At 39.8% G+C, this 17,893-nt stretch overlaps 1 protein-coding gene across 2 annotated transcripts in view; it reads left to right on the top strand.

The window, feature by feature from the left end:
• Positions 1 to 17,893, top strand: part of COL5A1 (collagen type V alpha 1 chain) — a 296,840-nt gene that overhangs the window by 155,812 nt on the left and 123,135 nt on the right. For both annotated transcript variants that reach the window (XM_072632909.1, XM_072632910.1), the window contains exons 10-11: positions 4,098 to 4,139; positions 4,447 to 4,509. In XM_072632909.1, coding sequence (XP_072489010.1) covers positions 4,098 to 4,139; positions 4,447 to 4,509 — 105 coding nt within the window. The remainder of the gene's footprint in view (positions 1 to 4,097; positions 4,140 to 4,446; positions 4,510 to 17,893) is intronic.

Genomic DNA, 17,893 nt, shown 5'->3' on the forward strand with positions numbered 1-17,893 from the left:
CCTCCTGGTGCTGTATATCTTGTTCCTGCCAGGCATCCTTCCCTGAGGGCTGAACCTTTTCGTAACCCTCAGACTGTGGACTGCTAGACAAACTCATCCTTGGTTTCTGTTGGAGTATTCCCTCTCTCCACCCCAGTGACAACCCTGCAGGTTCATGGACAGTAGCCAGGCCTGTTTGGAGCAGGGGTATGCAAAGAAGCTGAAGGAAAATAGTAAAAGGCAAACTGCGCCATGCTGTCCAATTTGAAAAATTACAAAGCAAACTCAAGGGATGGGCCTGGGGTGGGGGGTGGGGAACTGCAATCAGCTCAGGCAGAATCATCCCAAAAGAATTTGGCTGGTGGAGCTAGTTTCAAATGCTGGCATCTATTGCCAGAAAGGAAACAAGATCAAATGTTGCTTCTCCCTTTTCTGGACTGTGCTTGTTGTTCACTAGGAAGCTTAGATTTGCTCCATTCTCTTCCTGGTCTGCCACACAATGGATTATCTTTGACAAAACTTGCCCTTTACTTTTGGTTTCCTTGGGGTCCCCACTGCTTCCATGAATGGTTAAACTGGGTTGGGATATATAATGTAGCTAGTAAGGTGTTGAGGATTAGCCCTGTCTATGAGTAACGAGACTAGGTTCAATCAAGGATTAATGACATCATATGGGCAAGTCTACATTGGTCCAGTTTCTTAGGAAAAGCACCCATTTGGATTATCCATATAGCTTGTTAGCACTGTGTTTTGAGAAATGTAGATATGGCTTGTGGGGACAGGAAATAGAGTAGGGGTGCTAGGGATTCTGGTAGGGTATTCTCCTTTGTGAGTAAAACTAGAGAAAGTGGCATCCAAGAGTAGATTGGAAGATAGGATGCGAAAGCAGAAGAAAAAATGTACCCAGAAAATGCATTTCAACGTTATTTTTTTAAAATGGCCATCTGGATTCACTTAAGGCAGGGTTACCCTCTCTCACCCCCCAACCTCTCACCCCCACCCCTGCTTCAGCCTCAGCAATAACTTCTTGAAATGTGGCTCCTCATTTCCCACCCCCATCCTATTTGAAATGTCCATTGCCTCTTTGGTCAGTTCCTTTGGAGGAGATAATGTAAACAGTTAGAATTTATCAACCTGGAGTTTCTCCAGATGTCCCTGAAGTCTCAGCTCCATATAAACAGATGGCTGAATCCTGAGAGATGCCAAGAATGCTTGTATCATGAATTAGCTAATTAGGGCTTTCCCTTTTTCCTTCTTCCTTCCCCCCCCCCCCTTTACCATCTCCCTAACCATTCCCCTTGCTTCCCCCACAAACACACATACAAACCTCTAACTTTAAATTTTACTCTCAAGGGCTTCTCTTTTGAATCACATGGCTACCTGTTGGAATCTAAAACCAGAGAGCACCCTCCATTTTTACAGGAGATATTTTTTAAGGTTTTCTATATAGATGAGACACCTGGCAGGGCTTTTTGGAAGGTTCTAAGGTTCCTTATAAGGGCATACTACTCAGTTGAGCAGAGACAAATTTATGAGAAGCAGGGTAAAGTGGAGAGGCATTGTGCTTCCCAAGGAAAGTCCTAATTAGTTTGGATTTTCAAAAGTCCAAATGACTTCAATTGTGTCTCTGCGATAGCAAACCTTTCTACACTTACCTCTCTCATCTCCAGAACTGGAAAAAGCCACCAGCCCCTTTTGGAGTTCTACCCTCTGCTGTTCTTTCACTGGGGTTTACATTGTTTTCTGGTCATTGTTTCTACCAAACACAATCAAAGCTGATCTTTCTGATCTCTTCTAAATGTTTATTTAACTACCAGTTGCTAAAATTAATGTTGCTAATATTAAGAGCGATGAGCACATCTCAGTGGTTGTACCTATTGAGCTTGCCTATGTTATGATCATTTATTTTCAAAATATCTTGTGCTAAGAACCCAAATAAAGACAGCCTTCATCAGGGAAATGATAAAAGCATTAAGCTAGGAACAGAAATATCATTGTAAGGCAGTAGGTCAATATTGGTCTCCAGACTAACAGTTTATTAGTTTTGATAATTAACATATGTCTGTCCTAGGTGGAGAAGCTTAGTTTCTTTTCACACACAAGTCCTTCAAAGAAAGGTCCCAGCTTAGAGTTCCTACAAGATTCCCAACAAATCAAACCCTTGATTCCTTGATCATGTCAATTGATGTACTTAGAAGCTGCAGTTTCCCGGAGTCTTTCACTGTCTAGTCGTTAGTTATCCTTGTAATCTCTACTCAATCTCTGAGTCTTTTCATCTGGCCTTGTCCTAAATGGAAGATTGCTTTCTGTTGGAAAGAATGAAGCTGGGATTTATGAAGTTGTTTGGGATGAACTTATCCTGTGTACATAACGTGTGCAAATATTTCTTTGTGTGCATCTGTGTAAGCAAAGTGCCTACATCCTTTTGCAATTCTGTACTGTTGGCTTCTAGAAAGAAGTCTAGCGAGCCCTGCTGAGGTGTCTAAGTGCGTATACAGCAAACCTACTAAACAGGGCTCATTATCTCAGTTGCCCAGATGTGATTTTTACTCCTTCCCAGGGTATGTGGAATCTTTTTTTATTGATTTATAATATTCTTCATAAACTAAATCATGCTCAACAATTATTAAAATATAAACAAACTACATATGGAATCAAACCCTTCATAAAATAAAACTAAACTATTTGCATTTTGATCCTAAAAAGGAAGAAGGCAAAAGTAGTAATAATCAACATTCACTCAGTTTCCTTCCTATTTATTTTCTGTTCATGTACTTCTAACGTTTTGTTGCCATTTTTCGTTTTTTTCTTTTGATGTAGTCAGTGTTCATGCTCTTCTCATTTTGACTTCTTCACTTGATATCACTTTATATCTTTCCATATTTCTTTATATTGTTCATATTTGTCATCTTACAGCATTATAGTATTCCATTCCATTGATATATCATGATTTATTATATCTATTCCCTGGTTGTCAGATAACAGTCTATCTATAAATCCAGATTACTCCCTAGGATAAAATTAGATTATTAGTGAAGGGGAAGCCTTGATCAAATTACTTTCTTTATTGGGGTCTCAGTTTCTCTGTTTGTAAAATGAGGGGGTTGGCCTCTATGATTTCTAGGGTCTCTTCCAGTTCTCACACTCTGTGTTCTGACGTTCTGTATTCTAAGTTTCTTTCCAGCACTGACATTCTGCAGTCTAATGTCCTTCTAGGGCTGTTTGCAATACGCAGATCTGATATTCTCTGCCCTAATGTTCTGTGCTCTAAAATCCCTTCATATGCTAACACATGGAGCCCCATAGGCCAGAATCCTACTTATTTCTCTTCTACCTCCTCTAGTCAGGGAGACAAAGTCAGTCACAGTGACTGACACCAACCTTGTCCTCTTTTCTTCCCTTTCTCTTTTCTATTTCTGGCCCTGAGCCCCCATGAAATGACCTTCCCATCAACTCTGACCTCTGAGGAGTCCCTTGTCCTAGGGTAAAGGGTAACCTGATCCTTCAGGCTTCCTTCTCTCCAGGCCTGTGCTAGAGTTCATGGACTGATTTTCATCCTGAAAGGGGAAACAACTGAACTGGGAAAAGAGGGTGGGAGGGTGGGAACCAAGGGCTTGGAATGAGACTTGGGGATCTTGTATAAAGACAGATGTGGATTCCTCTGACTCTACAGAAAGACCTCATTTCTGTCTTTGGATTTTAAAGAGTTTCTTTTTTTTTTCTACCCCAAAAGGGAAATTGCTAGTCTAGTGACTGGCATTCTGCAGATTCATGTTATGTAAATGGATTAATATGTGCATAAAAACCAGAGAGTAACATTATATTATCCCCCACCTACCACAGCCCCTTAATTATAGAGACACATGTGGCTAATCACTGCATAGAACTCAGAAGGGGAGACAATGGAAACCACTAGAAACGCCTAAGCATGCGGTTGGGTCGGGGAGACAGAAAGCCCTGTCCTTCAGTTTCCTGAGGCACCCTGAGCCCCTGCCATCCATCCACACTAGTCTCAGAAGCCCCCAGTGAATATTGCCTCTTGGAGATGGATTAGGGGTGTGTGTGTGAAATGTATTTTCTGTGGCTTCAGAATTCATTCTTGTCTGTTTCTTTTTCAGGGAATGCTTATCGAAGGTCCCCCTGGTCCAGAAGGCCCTGCTGTAAGTAGCAAACTGCATCTGTTCTGCTGCAGTGATGTGTTAGTGAAGATTCTGTTCCTTGTAGAGTGGGACAAATTGAAGAAAAATAAATAATGAACTTCAGCTGGGATTTCTGTTTCCTGAGGGAGGAGAACAGAAAGGGAAAACTTCATGGGGGTGGGTGGTACTACTCTGACCTTTCTGGGGAAAAAAAATAAACATCTAAATGTCTTCTCACTGTTCTTTGCCACAGAGGGAATGGGAAAGGAGGCAATATGGATGTCTAGGTTACAACTGGGTGACACTATCTTTTCATGTTATTTGTTAGGGGCTTCCCGGACCTCCGGGGACTGCTGGCCCAACAGGTCAAGTGGGTGATCCTGGAGAGAGGGTAAGTTTGGGTTAACTGTGTTTTCTTGGCCTCATTCATTCATTCATTTAGTAAATTTCTTAAGGGATTGGTTCTAAACTCTGGGAAATATTCAAAGAGAAATAAGATACTTTCTCTAATCTTAATAAAACTCCTAGTCTTGCAGTAGAAATGAGATAGTGGGATAATATGCTTGACCATTACATGAAAGAAAGATCTCTTGTAGCTGGGGAATCAGGGAGGCTTCTTGGAAGAGGAGGTTCATCTGAATATTTCCCCATCCCTGTGTCTAAGATCGCTCCTCTCAATTGCTGAGAATGGTTTGGTTCTGCTGGAAAATACCATCTCCAGCCCTACTTTACTGAGCTTGAATTAGAGCTGACTTGTGAAACCAGAACTGTACCAAGGCAGTGACACAACCCTAGTTAATACCTATAGGAACAGCATTGGGTTGGAAATCACACATCGACTGCCCTACTTTCTTGCATTTAATTCCCCCTACTTCCTTTGGGGAATTTATCATTGGCCCCAATAACTCACTTCATCTCTCTCTGGTTATTAAAAACACTCATTTCCTGAGCCCCAGGACAAATCAGTACTATTTTTTTCATGTAAATATCTTGAGAGTAAGAGATGAATTTCTAAATTGACTTTTTCCTACCAGCAGAAAAGAAAAAGGAACTAGGTTATTTTATTATGACATACCGTATCTTTCCCTCCCACCATGCACACACACATCTCCATGGCTCACTGCTCTATAGCATGTTCCTGTAGGTACTAGCAGTAGCCACAATTTAGGTCTGACATCTAGTGGGGCTGGGAAAAACTGCATTATTGTGATTTTTTCTTGTCTCTCTTTGCATGAAGAGCATGTAGTCAGGTTAACAAAACACAGGGAGTCTAATATACTTTTGATGCCCAAAGGCCTAGACTTTGAGGACCAATATGTCTCTATGGAAGGAGTCTGACTGGCTCCATGGTAAGGCTTTGGATGGTATTAAATCCTTTGTGTCTGAGGTCTATATTGCAGATGCTTTACATTTATTAGAAGCTGTGAATTAGGATTTGAGCATTTTTTTTTGAAACCAGGCTACAAGTATGTTAAATATTCCTTTGTGTAAGATTATGTGTTAGACATTGTGGGGAAGGAAGAAAGATGATTACAATACAAAGCCTGTTCTAAGCGGCCCATAGTCTAGATGAGAAGCACACACTCCTGAAAGGAAACAATAACATATAATTGGTACAGACTGTTGGGTATTGTAGGATATTAAAGAGGGGCAAGGTGCTACAGAGGGCATGATATGTAGCACCTTCAAGAGGATCACACTTTATTTGGAGAAGATAAGACCATAGCTAACAAAAAGCCAAATTATTTAGTCTAGACAATAATGCTGCAGGAATTCAAAAGAAGCAGAAATCAGTGTGAATGCTAGATGTATTAGGGAAAGTTTTATGGAAGAGTTAGGTATGGATTATGTTCCAGCTAGGCATCGTTTCTTACCTAGAATTAATCACTGAAAGGGTATAGCCTCAGTCAAACCTAGACCTGTTGAAGACCCATTAAAGGCCTTAAAAGGCTGAGGTCTCCAGGGCCATCTCCAGTTGTCCTGATCTATATCTCCCCACTGGACCTTGATGGCTCTGGAGAAGAGAGTGAGGCTGGTGACTTTGCACAGTCCTGCCCCACTTAAATCCAATTCACTTGCATATAATGACATCAGTTCCCTGACATCATGGTCCTCTTCAAAAACAAAAGATACATGGAAAGAAGTGAGAAACTATTTTTTTTCAGAAGGGTTGTTATATGGCTCTGATAGCAATGGAAATCCATGTGGAACAGGCAGTAGAAAGAAAGTTGGCACTGGAGTAAAGAGAGCTGGATTCCTGTCTCAGCTTTACCATTTCCTAACTGTGTGACCTTGGGCAAGTCACCTGACATCAACAGGCTTTAGTATGCTTATCTAGAAAATAAGACAATTGGACAAGATGACCTTTGAGGTCCCTTTCAGCCCTAAATCTATAATCCATGCCATCTTACTTTTCTTCTCACTTATCTTCTGTGATTGCCAGTTTCCAGTCTGGAAGTGCTGAGGTCGAGGTAACACGTGGCCTTGGATATTTGGTGTGAAAGCCTAGTTCTGCGTGGCACTGTCTGCCACATCAGAGGACGTGGAGGGCTAGAGCAGTCAGACTTGAAAGATCATCTTTGTCAAACAACCTATCCAAATCTGCCCACACTTCTCTTGGCTCTATACCCTGTTATTCCCAGTCTTCTCCACAGAATCGAGCATCCAGACAAACAAACAAACATCCACAGAAGAGGAACCACAAATTCTGGGTATAGTTCTGAGCATTATAGACCTGTTAGGATACCCCTGTGTTCCTGGAAAACCAAACTCCTGTGCCAGAAGACGTCTGATTTTCTTAAAGGAACACGTGGCTAAGGGCCCATGTCTTTGAATTAATCCTGTGCCCCACAGGAGGTGCTAAAGAATCAATGGAGACCCTCTGTGACTGAGCATGGGGAGCCAGCTTTCCCTTCACTGTTGGAATAGTTGTTGAATGATGGAGATATGTTCCCTAATTCTGATCATTAAGATCTTGAGGATGTTTATCATTGGATTATAAACCTAGAGCTGAAAGAGACCTTAGAGGCCACCCATGTCAGCTCAAGTGACTTCTCCAAGGTCACACAGGTAGTAAGCCTTAGAGATGGGATCTGAACTTAGGTCAAATGGCTCCAGAGCAACTCCTCTTTCCACTATATCATGCCTCTTGTACAGGTGATTGTGATATAGAATGGCCTCTTTTGTTGTCTGGAATAGAATTCACAGTTTGATTTCTTGCCAGCAATAATCTGGTCTTTCTCTGCCTTTGGGGCTGGAGTCTCTGACAATATGTAGAGGAGTGAGGTGTGAAACAGGAACACAACATAAGGCTTACTCTCCATGTCTCGCTGGGACTGGTTGTGAAGCTATGAATATGCATACCTGCATCCAGATGTGCTGTTAGAATATTCCCAATTGAGGCAATTCATTTAGCTAAGGAGCATCCTAGGCTTAAGATAGTCTATTCAGTCCAAGGGACACTGAAACAGAGGTCAGGGAATGCTTGGTTGGGTCTATTTCGTCCTTCTTAGATAAGAATTCATGCATCTGATACTTATTAGGTATTTATTATATAAAGAGAACTGTAAACTAAAGGTCCTGGGGGACATAAAGAGTTCAGATAAGACATGATCTCCACCCTCATGGAATTTATATTATAGTCTAGTAGAAAGATAAAAAACAAACATAGTTAACTAGGATAGATAACAAGACCTGAAAATGCATTGGAGAAGTACAAAAGAAAATGTTATTTTAGGACCAAAGGGAAAGATTTTTATTGACACCAGTGTTGTCAGGGAAAGGGTGAGATGGCATATAAGGTGGGTTTTGAAGGATGGCTAGGAATTCAGCAGGTGAAGAGAGGAAGGGAGCACTTACCAAGAACGGGTGTACCAGAGGCATGAAAACAGAAGAGCACAGGGGGTGTTCATGTGCCAAGCAGTAGTAAAAATGTTCCTGTACCCACAGAGTGTGTAGAGAGGAGTTATATGAAAAAAGACTAGAAATGTGGAGGGAGGGGTATCAAACTATGGGTAGACTCAAATGCCAGGCAAAGGGGTTTGGACTGTGTCTAGTAGACAGTAGGGAACCACTGAAGATTTTTGAGCAGAGGAGTGGCATGAGCATATCTCTGAATTAAAAATGTTATTTTGGCAATGGCATGAGAGATGGATTACAGAGTGGAGAGAATGGAGGCAGGAAAACCTGTCAGAAAACAATTGCAGTAGTCCTTATGGGTAGTATTCAGGGCTTGTTTTAGAGTGGTAGCAGTAGGAATAAAGAGTTGGGGATTGGTTCAAGAGTGATTAAATCCATGGTCAGAGTAAGAACGCAGTAAATCCCTGAGATGAACCACACACTCCAATCTGTGCCCTAGACTTAAATCCTGTACCTTTCAATGGCTTACAACATTTTTTAAATTGTATACAGATCTTCAAGACCCTATTTGGGGTTTTCTTGGCAAGGATACTAGAGTGGTTTGCCATTTCCTTTTCCAGTTCATTTTACAAATGAGGAAACTGAGACAAACAAATGACTTGCCTAGAGTCACATAGTAAGTGTCTGAGACTGGATTTCAACTCAGGAAGATGAGTCTTCCTGATTCCAGGGCCTACACTCTATCTACTGTGCCACCTATCTGCCCCTTGCCTTGTATATACCTCATCTTGGCAATTAGGATACATAACTGACCTTACACATTTGATATATAATCTCTCCTGCTAGTATTTTCATTTTACTTCTCTCTTCTTTATCATCCCCTCCTGTCAGAAAGCTGACGCTGAGCTGGGTATCATCCATTCCAAGCTGGCTTCCTTAACCTTAATGCTGTGGCCAAGAAGAGTTGAAGGATGAAGAAGTCTGGTCCCCACATATCTTGGCTACTGAATCCAGTTTGGGGCCAGATGACTTTTTTACTGCAATACTGCCTAGAATTGATTCTTTCAGCACCGGTGCAAATCACTAGTGCATTTTCATGGACAAACAACTCTAATAGACTTCCCATTTTTGAATATTGTCAAAGCAGTTAACAGAATCTGAAATCATTAGATCTCTGGGTGTTCACAGCTCAGGATGACATTTGCAAAGATGCCAGAATTTGACAACACAATGGCATTTTGTCAGTCTGCCCCAGTTATTGAGCACTGAGCATGCATAAGACCCTGTACTAGCCACACCAAGATGTGGGGGGTGGGCTAAAGAGCTCATGGGGAATTGGCAGCTGCAACTACCATTAATTAATAATTAATTAAGGAGTTAATTAATAAGAATTCCTACCTTCAACAGTCTTGTGATTTAGTTAGCAGAGATGAAGCATACATGGTATAAGCTGTTCAAAAAGTGATTAGAGTCCTGAAAGTACTACTCCTGCCCTCCTATCCCCAGACATACCCTCCCTCAACACAGTTCTGGAGCAGACTTCTGACTTCAGAGGTAACATTAGCATTGCTTAGATGGCAACTGAGCATCCTGACAGTGAGTTATTGCCCTCATGGCTATCCATTTAACAATGTACGCCAGTTACCTGTGGTCTGAAGTAGTGAACAGTCAGATAAGTCTTTTTTTTCCCAAAATAATAGGATTAGAATGGATTGTTTTGTTTTGGAAATGTGAGCACAATGTTTTTGTAGTTCTATAGCTCATTGGGTGTTTTAAGTTTTCCATTAAAAAGAATTAAGCTTATTTATCATCTAATGAATTCTTGGGAGATCTAGCTGGCATTAGTGAACCGCTGTGATGTTACCCCCATGATAGATTTTGGATAACCACCAGAACGTATCCATTCTTGGTATGCTTAATGTATTTTGATTGAAATAATCATGTTTCTAAGGCCTGTGAAATCACTGAGAATGATACCTCCCTCTACCTATTTCATTCATTGTATGACATTAGCATTAGACATAAAAATGTTCTCTTATGAGAATAAATGCTAGAACCCAGGATCTTCTCCAAAGGTATTTGTGAGAAATCCTAGTTATCTGAAGGAAGGAGACATCCCCTACCCAAAAGTTTTGTTTAAAATTCCGTAAAGAACCAAATAATGTAATTGTAATGACCACTCTTAGGTCTGGGGTTGGGATAAGGAAGCACACCTGTCTCCTTCAGTCAGGCAAGTAGGGAGCTGTGGGTGTTGAATATTGTAAACACTGCCAGATAATAGTTGCTACCGTGGTTGGTTTTACTAAACTACTTACCAACATTACAAGGAAAGGTTCATGGGGGTAGAAGAGGTATAGCAGGAAGTGACTTTGATGTAGGAAAAAGCATAAAACTTTTTCGGAAAGAAGGAAGAAGAACCAAAGGTCCAATTCCCCTTTCCACTACTGTCATTAAATGTATGACCTTGGGCATATCAGTTAACCTCTGGGCCTCCATTTCCTGATAGGTAAAATAAAAGTGTGAAACTCATTGGCCTCCAAAGTCCCTTCTAGTTCTAAATCTGTGATTCTCTGATTGTGACCAAGTTTTGTGCCAAGGGTGTGCTTGATCTGGCTCTACTGGGTCAATTGTTAAATTTTCGGTGTGAGAATGTATGCCTCACAAATTTGCAAATGCTACAGATAAGGGATTGATTTATTGTTTTGCCAATATCAAGACTTGAGAAAGTGATGGGGAAAATGTTAATAATGCAAAATAAACTTTGAAATATGTTGCGTGTACAGTCCCTCCCACCTCCCCTAAAGTCTGGTTAATAAACATATAGCAGCAACTCCCTACTATTAAATAATATATACCTGTACCAAGCCATGTTTTTTTCCTTTTTTTCTTTTTTCTTTCCTTTTTCCTTTCCTTCTTTCTTTCTTTTCTTTCCTTTTTTTTTCTTTCTGCCAGTCCACCTTCTCTAACAGACCACTTAGGCTCATTGCCAAAGACAGTCAAGTGTAGCAGCATTTCCTTGCTCATTGCTATGTGAGTTCAGTTGTACTGTGGGTGAAATCATATTCTCTGAAATATAACGAATACAGATGGCACAAGCCTGATATAGTACAGAGAGCAGATGTAAAGCCCAGTTTCTTTGACAGACACGAGCTTTATGATAACAAAAACAGCTCCCATCCCTGTCATGCTTTAAGGTTCACAAGTATTTTCTGCACAACTGTTCTGTGTTGTTATCCCTGTTGTACAGATGAGAAAACTGAGGTACAGCGTATCTATAACAGCTTGCCCAGCATCACACAATTGATAAGCACCAGAGCCAGGATCTGACTTTGTTACATCTTCTCACCCCAAGACCACTATTCTTTCCACTGTACCGAGCTGCTTCCTTTATATAAAGGGAGATTCCTTTATATAAAGTGAGATCACTGTATAATGAATACCCTTGGTGGCTGGTCTCCCCAGTTTGCTGCTACAAGGTCCTGGAGCTCAGCTTCAAGGCAATTTCAGCATGAAAAGGGGTTGGCTGATTTATGTGCAGTCGGTGTCTGGCATGTACTATATTAGTTTTGAAAATAACCATAGGCTTGTGAGTAACAGTTTATGCTGGGTGAGTGTTATGGAATTCATTTATTTCACTGTGTCTTTACCTCCTGGGAGCAAGCCATGCTGGTAAAGTAAATTTGTGGACTAATAAATGTTCAAGACTTATTTGCAAGGTAATACAAAAACTATTTTATAAACACATTTATCAGGTTCATACCATAAATGGTGTCAGAATATGGGAAAAGGTAATATTGCTTATAGATCATGGATATTTACACATATATATACATGTGTATGTATATAAATGTGTATGTATGTGTATATATAATGTATATGTATATATAACATGCATGTGGCTATATATGTATATGCATACATGCATAACATGTATTTATTATGTGTGTGTGTATATATATGTGAACATTATATATATATGTTTGTGTGTGTGTGTGTGTGTGTGAACTTCAAGGTTCATGATTTTACCCAAGTAGATGCTTCTTCCACCACGAAGATCACAAAACCATCTATGCCTTAACAGATAATTTCACTGAGCTATCCTGAGGAGGGGGGAAAATCCTTAATAATCCCTCTTTTATTGGACTAATGCTGTGATGAACCTAGCATCTCAAAGATAAAAGGGACCTTAGAGATCATCTAATCTAAATATCTTATTTTATACAGAAGAAAACTGAGACCAATAGAAGGGGAAGTGATTCCCCTAAGAAAATACAGCTAGGAGTGGTGGAAGCAGGACTAGGATGCAGGTTTCTTGACTCTTAGACCTCTGCTTTCTCATTATACTGCACTGCCTATCAAACCTAAGCTAGCCTAATCCTTGGGCAGCATCCATGCCATTCTCTCTGGGTCTGTATTTGAAGGCTTTCTACTTTAGTCAGATCAGATTGTACTCTGCTGGCGCAGCCTTTGAGAAGGCAGGGTCATCTTCATGTCAGGATAAGATATTGGAGGAAAACTTTAGTAAGATGTAGAAAAATATATATGTCTACATAATACACATACACGTACACACACACAACACAACATATCATAACATGATATAGAGCATGCCCTAAACCATAGAATAATAAAATTGAAACACTCCTCCAGGAAGCACATTTAGCCCCTGAGTAGGTAGGTGCATATTTCAGACATCTGCTTGGGGAGAATTTGCTTTCCTTCTTCCCTAATTCCCTAAGAAAAAAGTTGAGGGAATGGCATCTGTTTGGTGGGAGGCAAGTTGGGTCGATTGTGAGAGAAATTCTGTTGTTTTGTTCTCCAGAGAGCACATACAGATTTGAGCATAGCTCTGCACAGGAAACTGAGTCCTGGGTTTAGGGTCAGAGGACATGAGTTTAGCAACTCACTAGCTATGTCATTTTGGTTAGGTCCTTTAACTTCCCTGAGTTTTGCTTAAAGCTATATGATAGAATATTTTCAAGAATATGCAGCAATGGACTTTTCTAGCAAAGTCTCTTAATCAACATACTGTTCAGTAGAGTCCTTTTAGGGGCCTATTTTCATCAATAGTTAAGTGTTTAATAGCAATATCTTGACTATTTCCACAAACAGGAGTGCCTTGGAAAGGGTCCTAGGAAGTGTGGAAAGAGGGGTGGGCTTTTTGATAAAAGCAAGAGCCCATCGAAAGTAGCATGGACAGAATCTTCTAATCCCACGATAAAAGTGTGAAGTTAGTTGGAATGAAGGGGAGGGTTGGTGCAAATACTACCGTCTCATGGCTTTAGAATTGAAAGGGATCTTAGGGGTCACTGAGTAAAATACCAAAGAAGTTAAGTGATTCTCCCAAAGTCATATCGTCAAGTGGCAGGGCCAGGGTTTGAAACCAGTCCTCTTACTTACTACTTACTTACTTATCAGTAATCTTTCTACTGTTGCTGTTCAATAGTTTTTCAATCGTGTCCAACTCTTTGTGGCCCTACTTGGGATTTTCCTGGCAAAGATGCTTGAGTGGTTTGCCATTTTCTTCTCCAGGTCATTTTACAGATAAGGAAACTGAGGCAAACAGGGCTAAGTAACTTGCCAACAGTCACACAGCTAATAAGTGTCTTAGGGTGGATTTGAACTCAGGAAGATAAGTCTTCCTGACTCCGGGCCTGGACCTCTATACACCGCATGACCTAGCACACATTTTCTACCGCTTTAGTTGAGGGCACTTAGGTTTGCTTCTTGTTATCTCTTGAATTTGTGTAAACGAGGCCGTTGGAATTCCAAATTTATGCCTACATGGGAACAACGCTATAAAAATAATTTTTTTTAAAGTATAGGCATTTTGAAAACCTTTAGAAAGCTTTATTATTTCTATTTTCCTCGCTTCTGATTCTTTCTTGTGGTAAAGGTAGAATGTGTCAAGATAAAGGCGTCTGTGAGAGATTTGGAGTTATTTTCCCCGCAGCCATTATATGAGTCAATGTTCAGGGTTTTGTTCACCAACCTGTTCCAAATCCTAGACTGTGAGGCTCATGCTTTTTCATTTCATCCTGATTTTAAGATAAAGATTTACGTGTTTAATCTCAAATATTCTGCAACAAATTACTGTTGTGTATACTCTCCCATATCTACCCTACCGAGCTGTATTCAGTCTAATAATCTCTTACCTAGTCTTCAGGAAAATCATTCTGTTATTTAAATACCAAATTTTTCTTTTATTTGCAAGACACCTCCTTCCTCTTTTGGAGAGCTTCAGTGTGTGTGTGTGTGTGTGTGTGTGTGTGTGTGTGTGTGTGTGTGTGTGTGTGTATCTGGTACGTATGCATGGAAGATGCAAATCATGTTACACCACTGCTTAAAAACAAAACAAACAAAAAACCACTGTGTTTGACCAAGGACACCAAGTTAAGGTAGTGATTTGGGAACCAATCTTTCAAGTACTAAATTTTAAGAAGAGGTTTTTTTGTGTGAGAAGAGGCCAGCTCGAATTATTTATTGTGCCTTTAATCCAGCAGCTGGAACTGACTTATGTACCTATCAACTCCTCATCAGCTAAGTCGGAAAGTCCCATATGTCTGACTTGAGCTAAGTAAACAGTGTGAGAGCCATATCATGGGCCCATTTTCACAGTAGTCTTGAAAAATGGGTAGGCTGGTTTGAAATGCAGCCTCTGTCTTACAGCTCAGGGGACTGTACTTTTGCAGATAAATCACTGGGCTCTTTTAAGGTCTGTTGTTCATTTTTCTCAAGCTATGTTACTGTTTCAGGTCAATTCAGTTGAATTCAACAAGCATTTATTAAATGCCTCCACTGATGAAATTATAAATATGACCCTTCAATGTGCCAGGCACTGTGCTGTGTTGAGAATAAAAAGATGACACGCACAATAGCCCCTGCTCCTAAGAAGCTGATATTCTTTAGATGATAACATTTGAGGAGGGAGTGTGTCCTAACAAGGGAGGAGAGCCAGGGGAGGTAGCCCTTGAGCTGTGCCTGCAAGGAAGCTGAGGATTCCAACAGGCAGAAGTTTCCAGGCATAGGGAATAGGTAGCCTGCTGAAGCAAAGGCACAGTGTCAGGAGATGGAATCCTAAATTCAGGGGAAGGGGACAAATATTTATTAAGTACCTAGTAGGTGCCAAGCACTGTGCAAGCACTTTACAGATATTCTCATTTAATCCTCACCTAGAAGGCAGAGGCTTTTACTCCCATTTTCCAGTTGGGGAAGCTGAAATGAAGTGACTTGTCCAGGGTCACACAGCTAGTAAGTGTCTGTGACTGGTTTGGAACAGCAAGTGGGTCAGTTTGGCTGGAAATCAGACTACAAGAAGAGGAATAATGTTCAGCAAGTCTAGAACCATAAATTAGCACCACTTTGTGAAGGGTTTTCATTACCAAGCTAAAGAATTGACATTTTACCATAGAGACAATCAGGAACTACTGAAAATTCTTAAGCAAGGGAACAGCATGATTAGGTTTGTGTTCTAAGAAGATTATTTTGTGTGTTTGGTGGAGAATAGATTGAAGAAAGGAGAAACAGGATAAAATGAGACCATTTAAACTAGTTTGTATCAGGACCGAAATTTTTTTTTCTGCTAGATTTATCCTCTCATTCGTAAAAGTTTCCAAAATTAACATCCCAGAGGAATTGTTCCAAATCCAGAATGATTATTCTTCCCCACAAATCACTTTAGAGAACACTTACAGGTGTATTTATGTTACCTTTATTAAGTGGTATTTCTTTTAGAAATTTCTTAAATTCTTTTATTCTTACATTTTTATTTTTTATTTTATTATTTTATTTATTTTTTATTATTTATTTTATTACTTTATTCTTGCTTTTTTATTTCATTCTTATTCTTATTTTATTCTTATATTTTTTATTTTGTTCTTATTTTTTATTCTCATATTTATTTTAAATCAATTTCTTAAAAAAACAAAATAGTAGAGGGAGGAAAACATTGGTGAGTTATAGGTTTGCCTCTCATGGTATCCTTCCCCAGGTTCTGATAACATATGCAAAAACTTTGAGAGAATACATTTATGTGTATGAACTTGCATCCACTTACCTGTGTTTACACAGACATGTGTGCTCGTGTGTGTGTGTGCACACACGCACAAAGCCTTATCTCTTCTTGTGGAAACAGTGGATTCTACTATTTTGAAGAAAGATTCTTAGAAAGTCACATATACTATTCATAGTTAGTAGTGATTTTTTTCTTCCTTTCTCCCTTTTCCTTCTTCCTTCCTCTCCCTCTTCCTCTTTTTCTGTCTTTTTTCCTATTCACCCAAAACTCTGTCCAAAATCCCAGCCAAGGTATTACTCAAGCTCAGAGGATGCAATTGCATCCCTCTGTATTACAAATCCCATGAGAACTATCTTGAATTTTCATTTTCTTAGCTATGGATTGGGAAAAAATATCTGGTATTTCTTTAATTTCAATTTCTGAAATTGAACAAACTCAACTGAGTAAGTTCCAGTATGGAATAGTTGAACTTGCAAATATCAGCTATTGCCCTCTGGAGTAAAAGACTTTAGAGAACACCTCTAAATTGTTTATGAGGGTCAAGGGGAGGGAAGAATTCAACTGCTTTTTCTGTACAGTATGTATGGTCTACTGTATATAGCTAAAACCTCACTAATTTCAACTAGTTGAAGAGACATAATAGTATATTTTAAAAATAATAGTTTTAAGGCTATACAACAGTAGAATTTGCTAACAAGTTTCATTAATTAAAGGGTTGTTTAGCAGAAGTCCTTTGGGAATGTTTTGATATATAGATTAAAAAATGGTTTTTTATCAGCCCTTTAGTTGTTTTGACATAAATTAGCGCCTTGGAAGTATTTTAGGGGTCTTTAAAAGAGTATTTATTTGTACATTTAATAGTTTGTTAAGTAATGGTGAACTTCAGTCTAGCCCTTATCTAGATGACCACACGTTCCAAATAATTAGTTCTCAATTGATGATCTATGACTACGTAAACTATTTAGACCAGGATAGGTTGCAGTGTAGACTGATGGAGAAATTAGCTACGTGGAGGAGATCATGGATCCATTGAAAAAGAAATGAAAAAAACACCCCACCCATTGACAGTGTTGGGTAATTTGGATTTGTCAATGAGTTCTTGCCTCAGTATTTATGTAGTCTGCCAATGTAAGTATGACAATTTAGAAGGAGAATTTGTGGACTGACACAATGCCTATCACTGCCTCCTTCCAACGAAAAATCACGTTACCATTTTTGCTCAAGCTGTTCCCTGTTCCTAGAATGCCTCCCTCTTCTACTTCTAGATCTTTCCAGACCCAATTTTCTTTTCCTCTACTCCATGAGACCTTCCCCTCTAGCTTAAGCCCACTGTTATTTCTCCATTCTCTGAATGTCTATTATATTTATTTATAGCTTGTACTATATAGTGAAATACTTTGCTGCGGCTCCCTATGACCTTCAGGATCAAATAGAAAATCTTCTGTTTGGCTTTTAAAGCCTTTCCTGGTCCTTTCCTAAACCTTTCCAACCTTGCTATACCTTATTCCCCTCCTAATAATCTATAAGCCAACAGCACTGGCCTCCTTGCTGTTTCTCACACAAGATACTCTCTCCCAACTCTAGGAATTTTTGCCTGCTGTCCCATCATCCTGCAGCTCTCTCCCTTCTTATCGCCTCCTCCTGGCTTCCCTCAAGTTTCAGCAGTCTCCCTTTCTGAAAGAAGCCTTTCACAATCCTCTTCAAGGCTAGTTTCCTCTGTTGTTTACCTCCAGTTTATCCTGTTTGTATCTTGCTTGTATGTAGTTTTTTACATATTATGTCCCTCTTTAGGCTGTGAACTCCTTGAGAGCAGGGACTATTTCTTTGTGTCATTGGTACTTAGGATGGTGTCTGACCCATGTTAGATGCTTAATAAATGCTAGTGCACTTGACTCTATCATAT

Source organism: Notamacropus eugenii, chromosome 1 (assembly GCF_028372415.1).
Source record: "Notamacropus eugenii isolate mMacEug1 chromosome 1, mMacEug1.pri_v2, whole genome shotgun sequence".
Taxonomy (NCBI): domain Eukaryota; kingdom Metazoa; phylum Chordata; class Mammalia; order Diprotodontia; family Macropodidae; genus Notamacropus; species Notamacropus eugenii.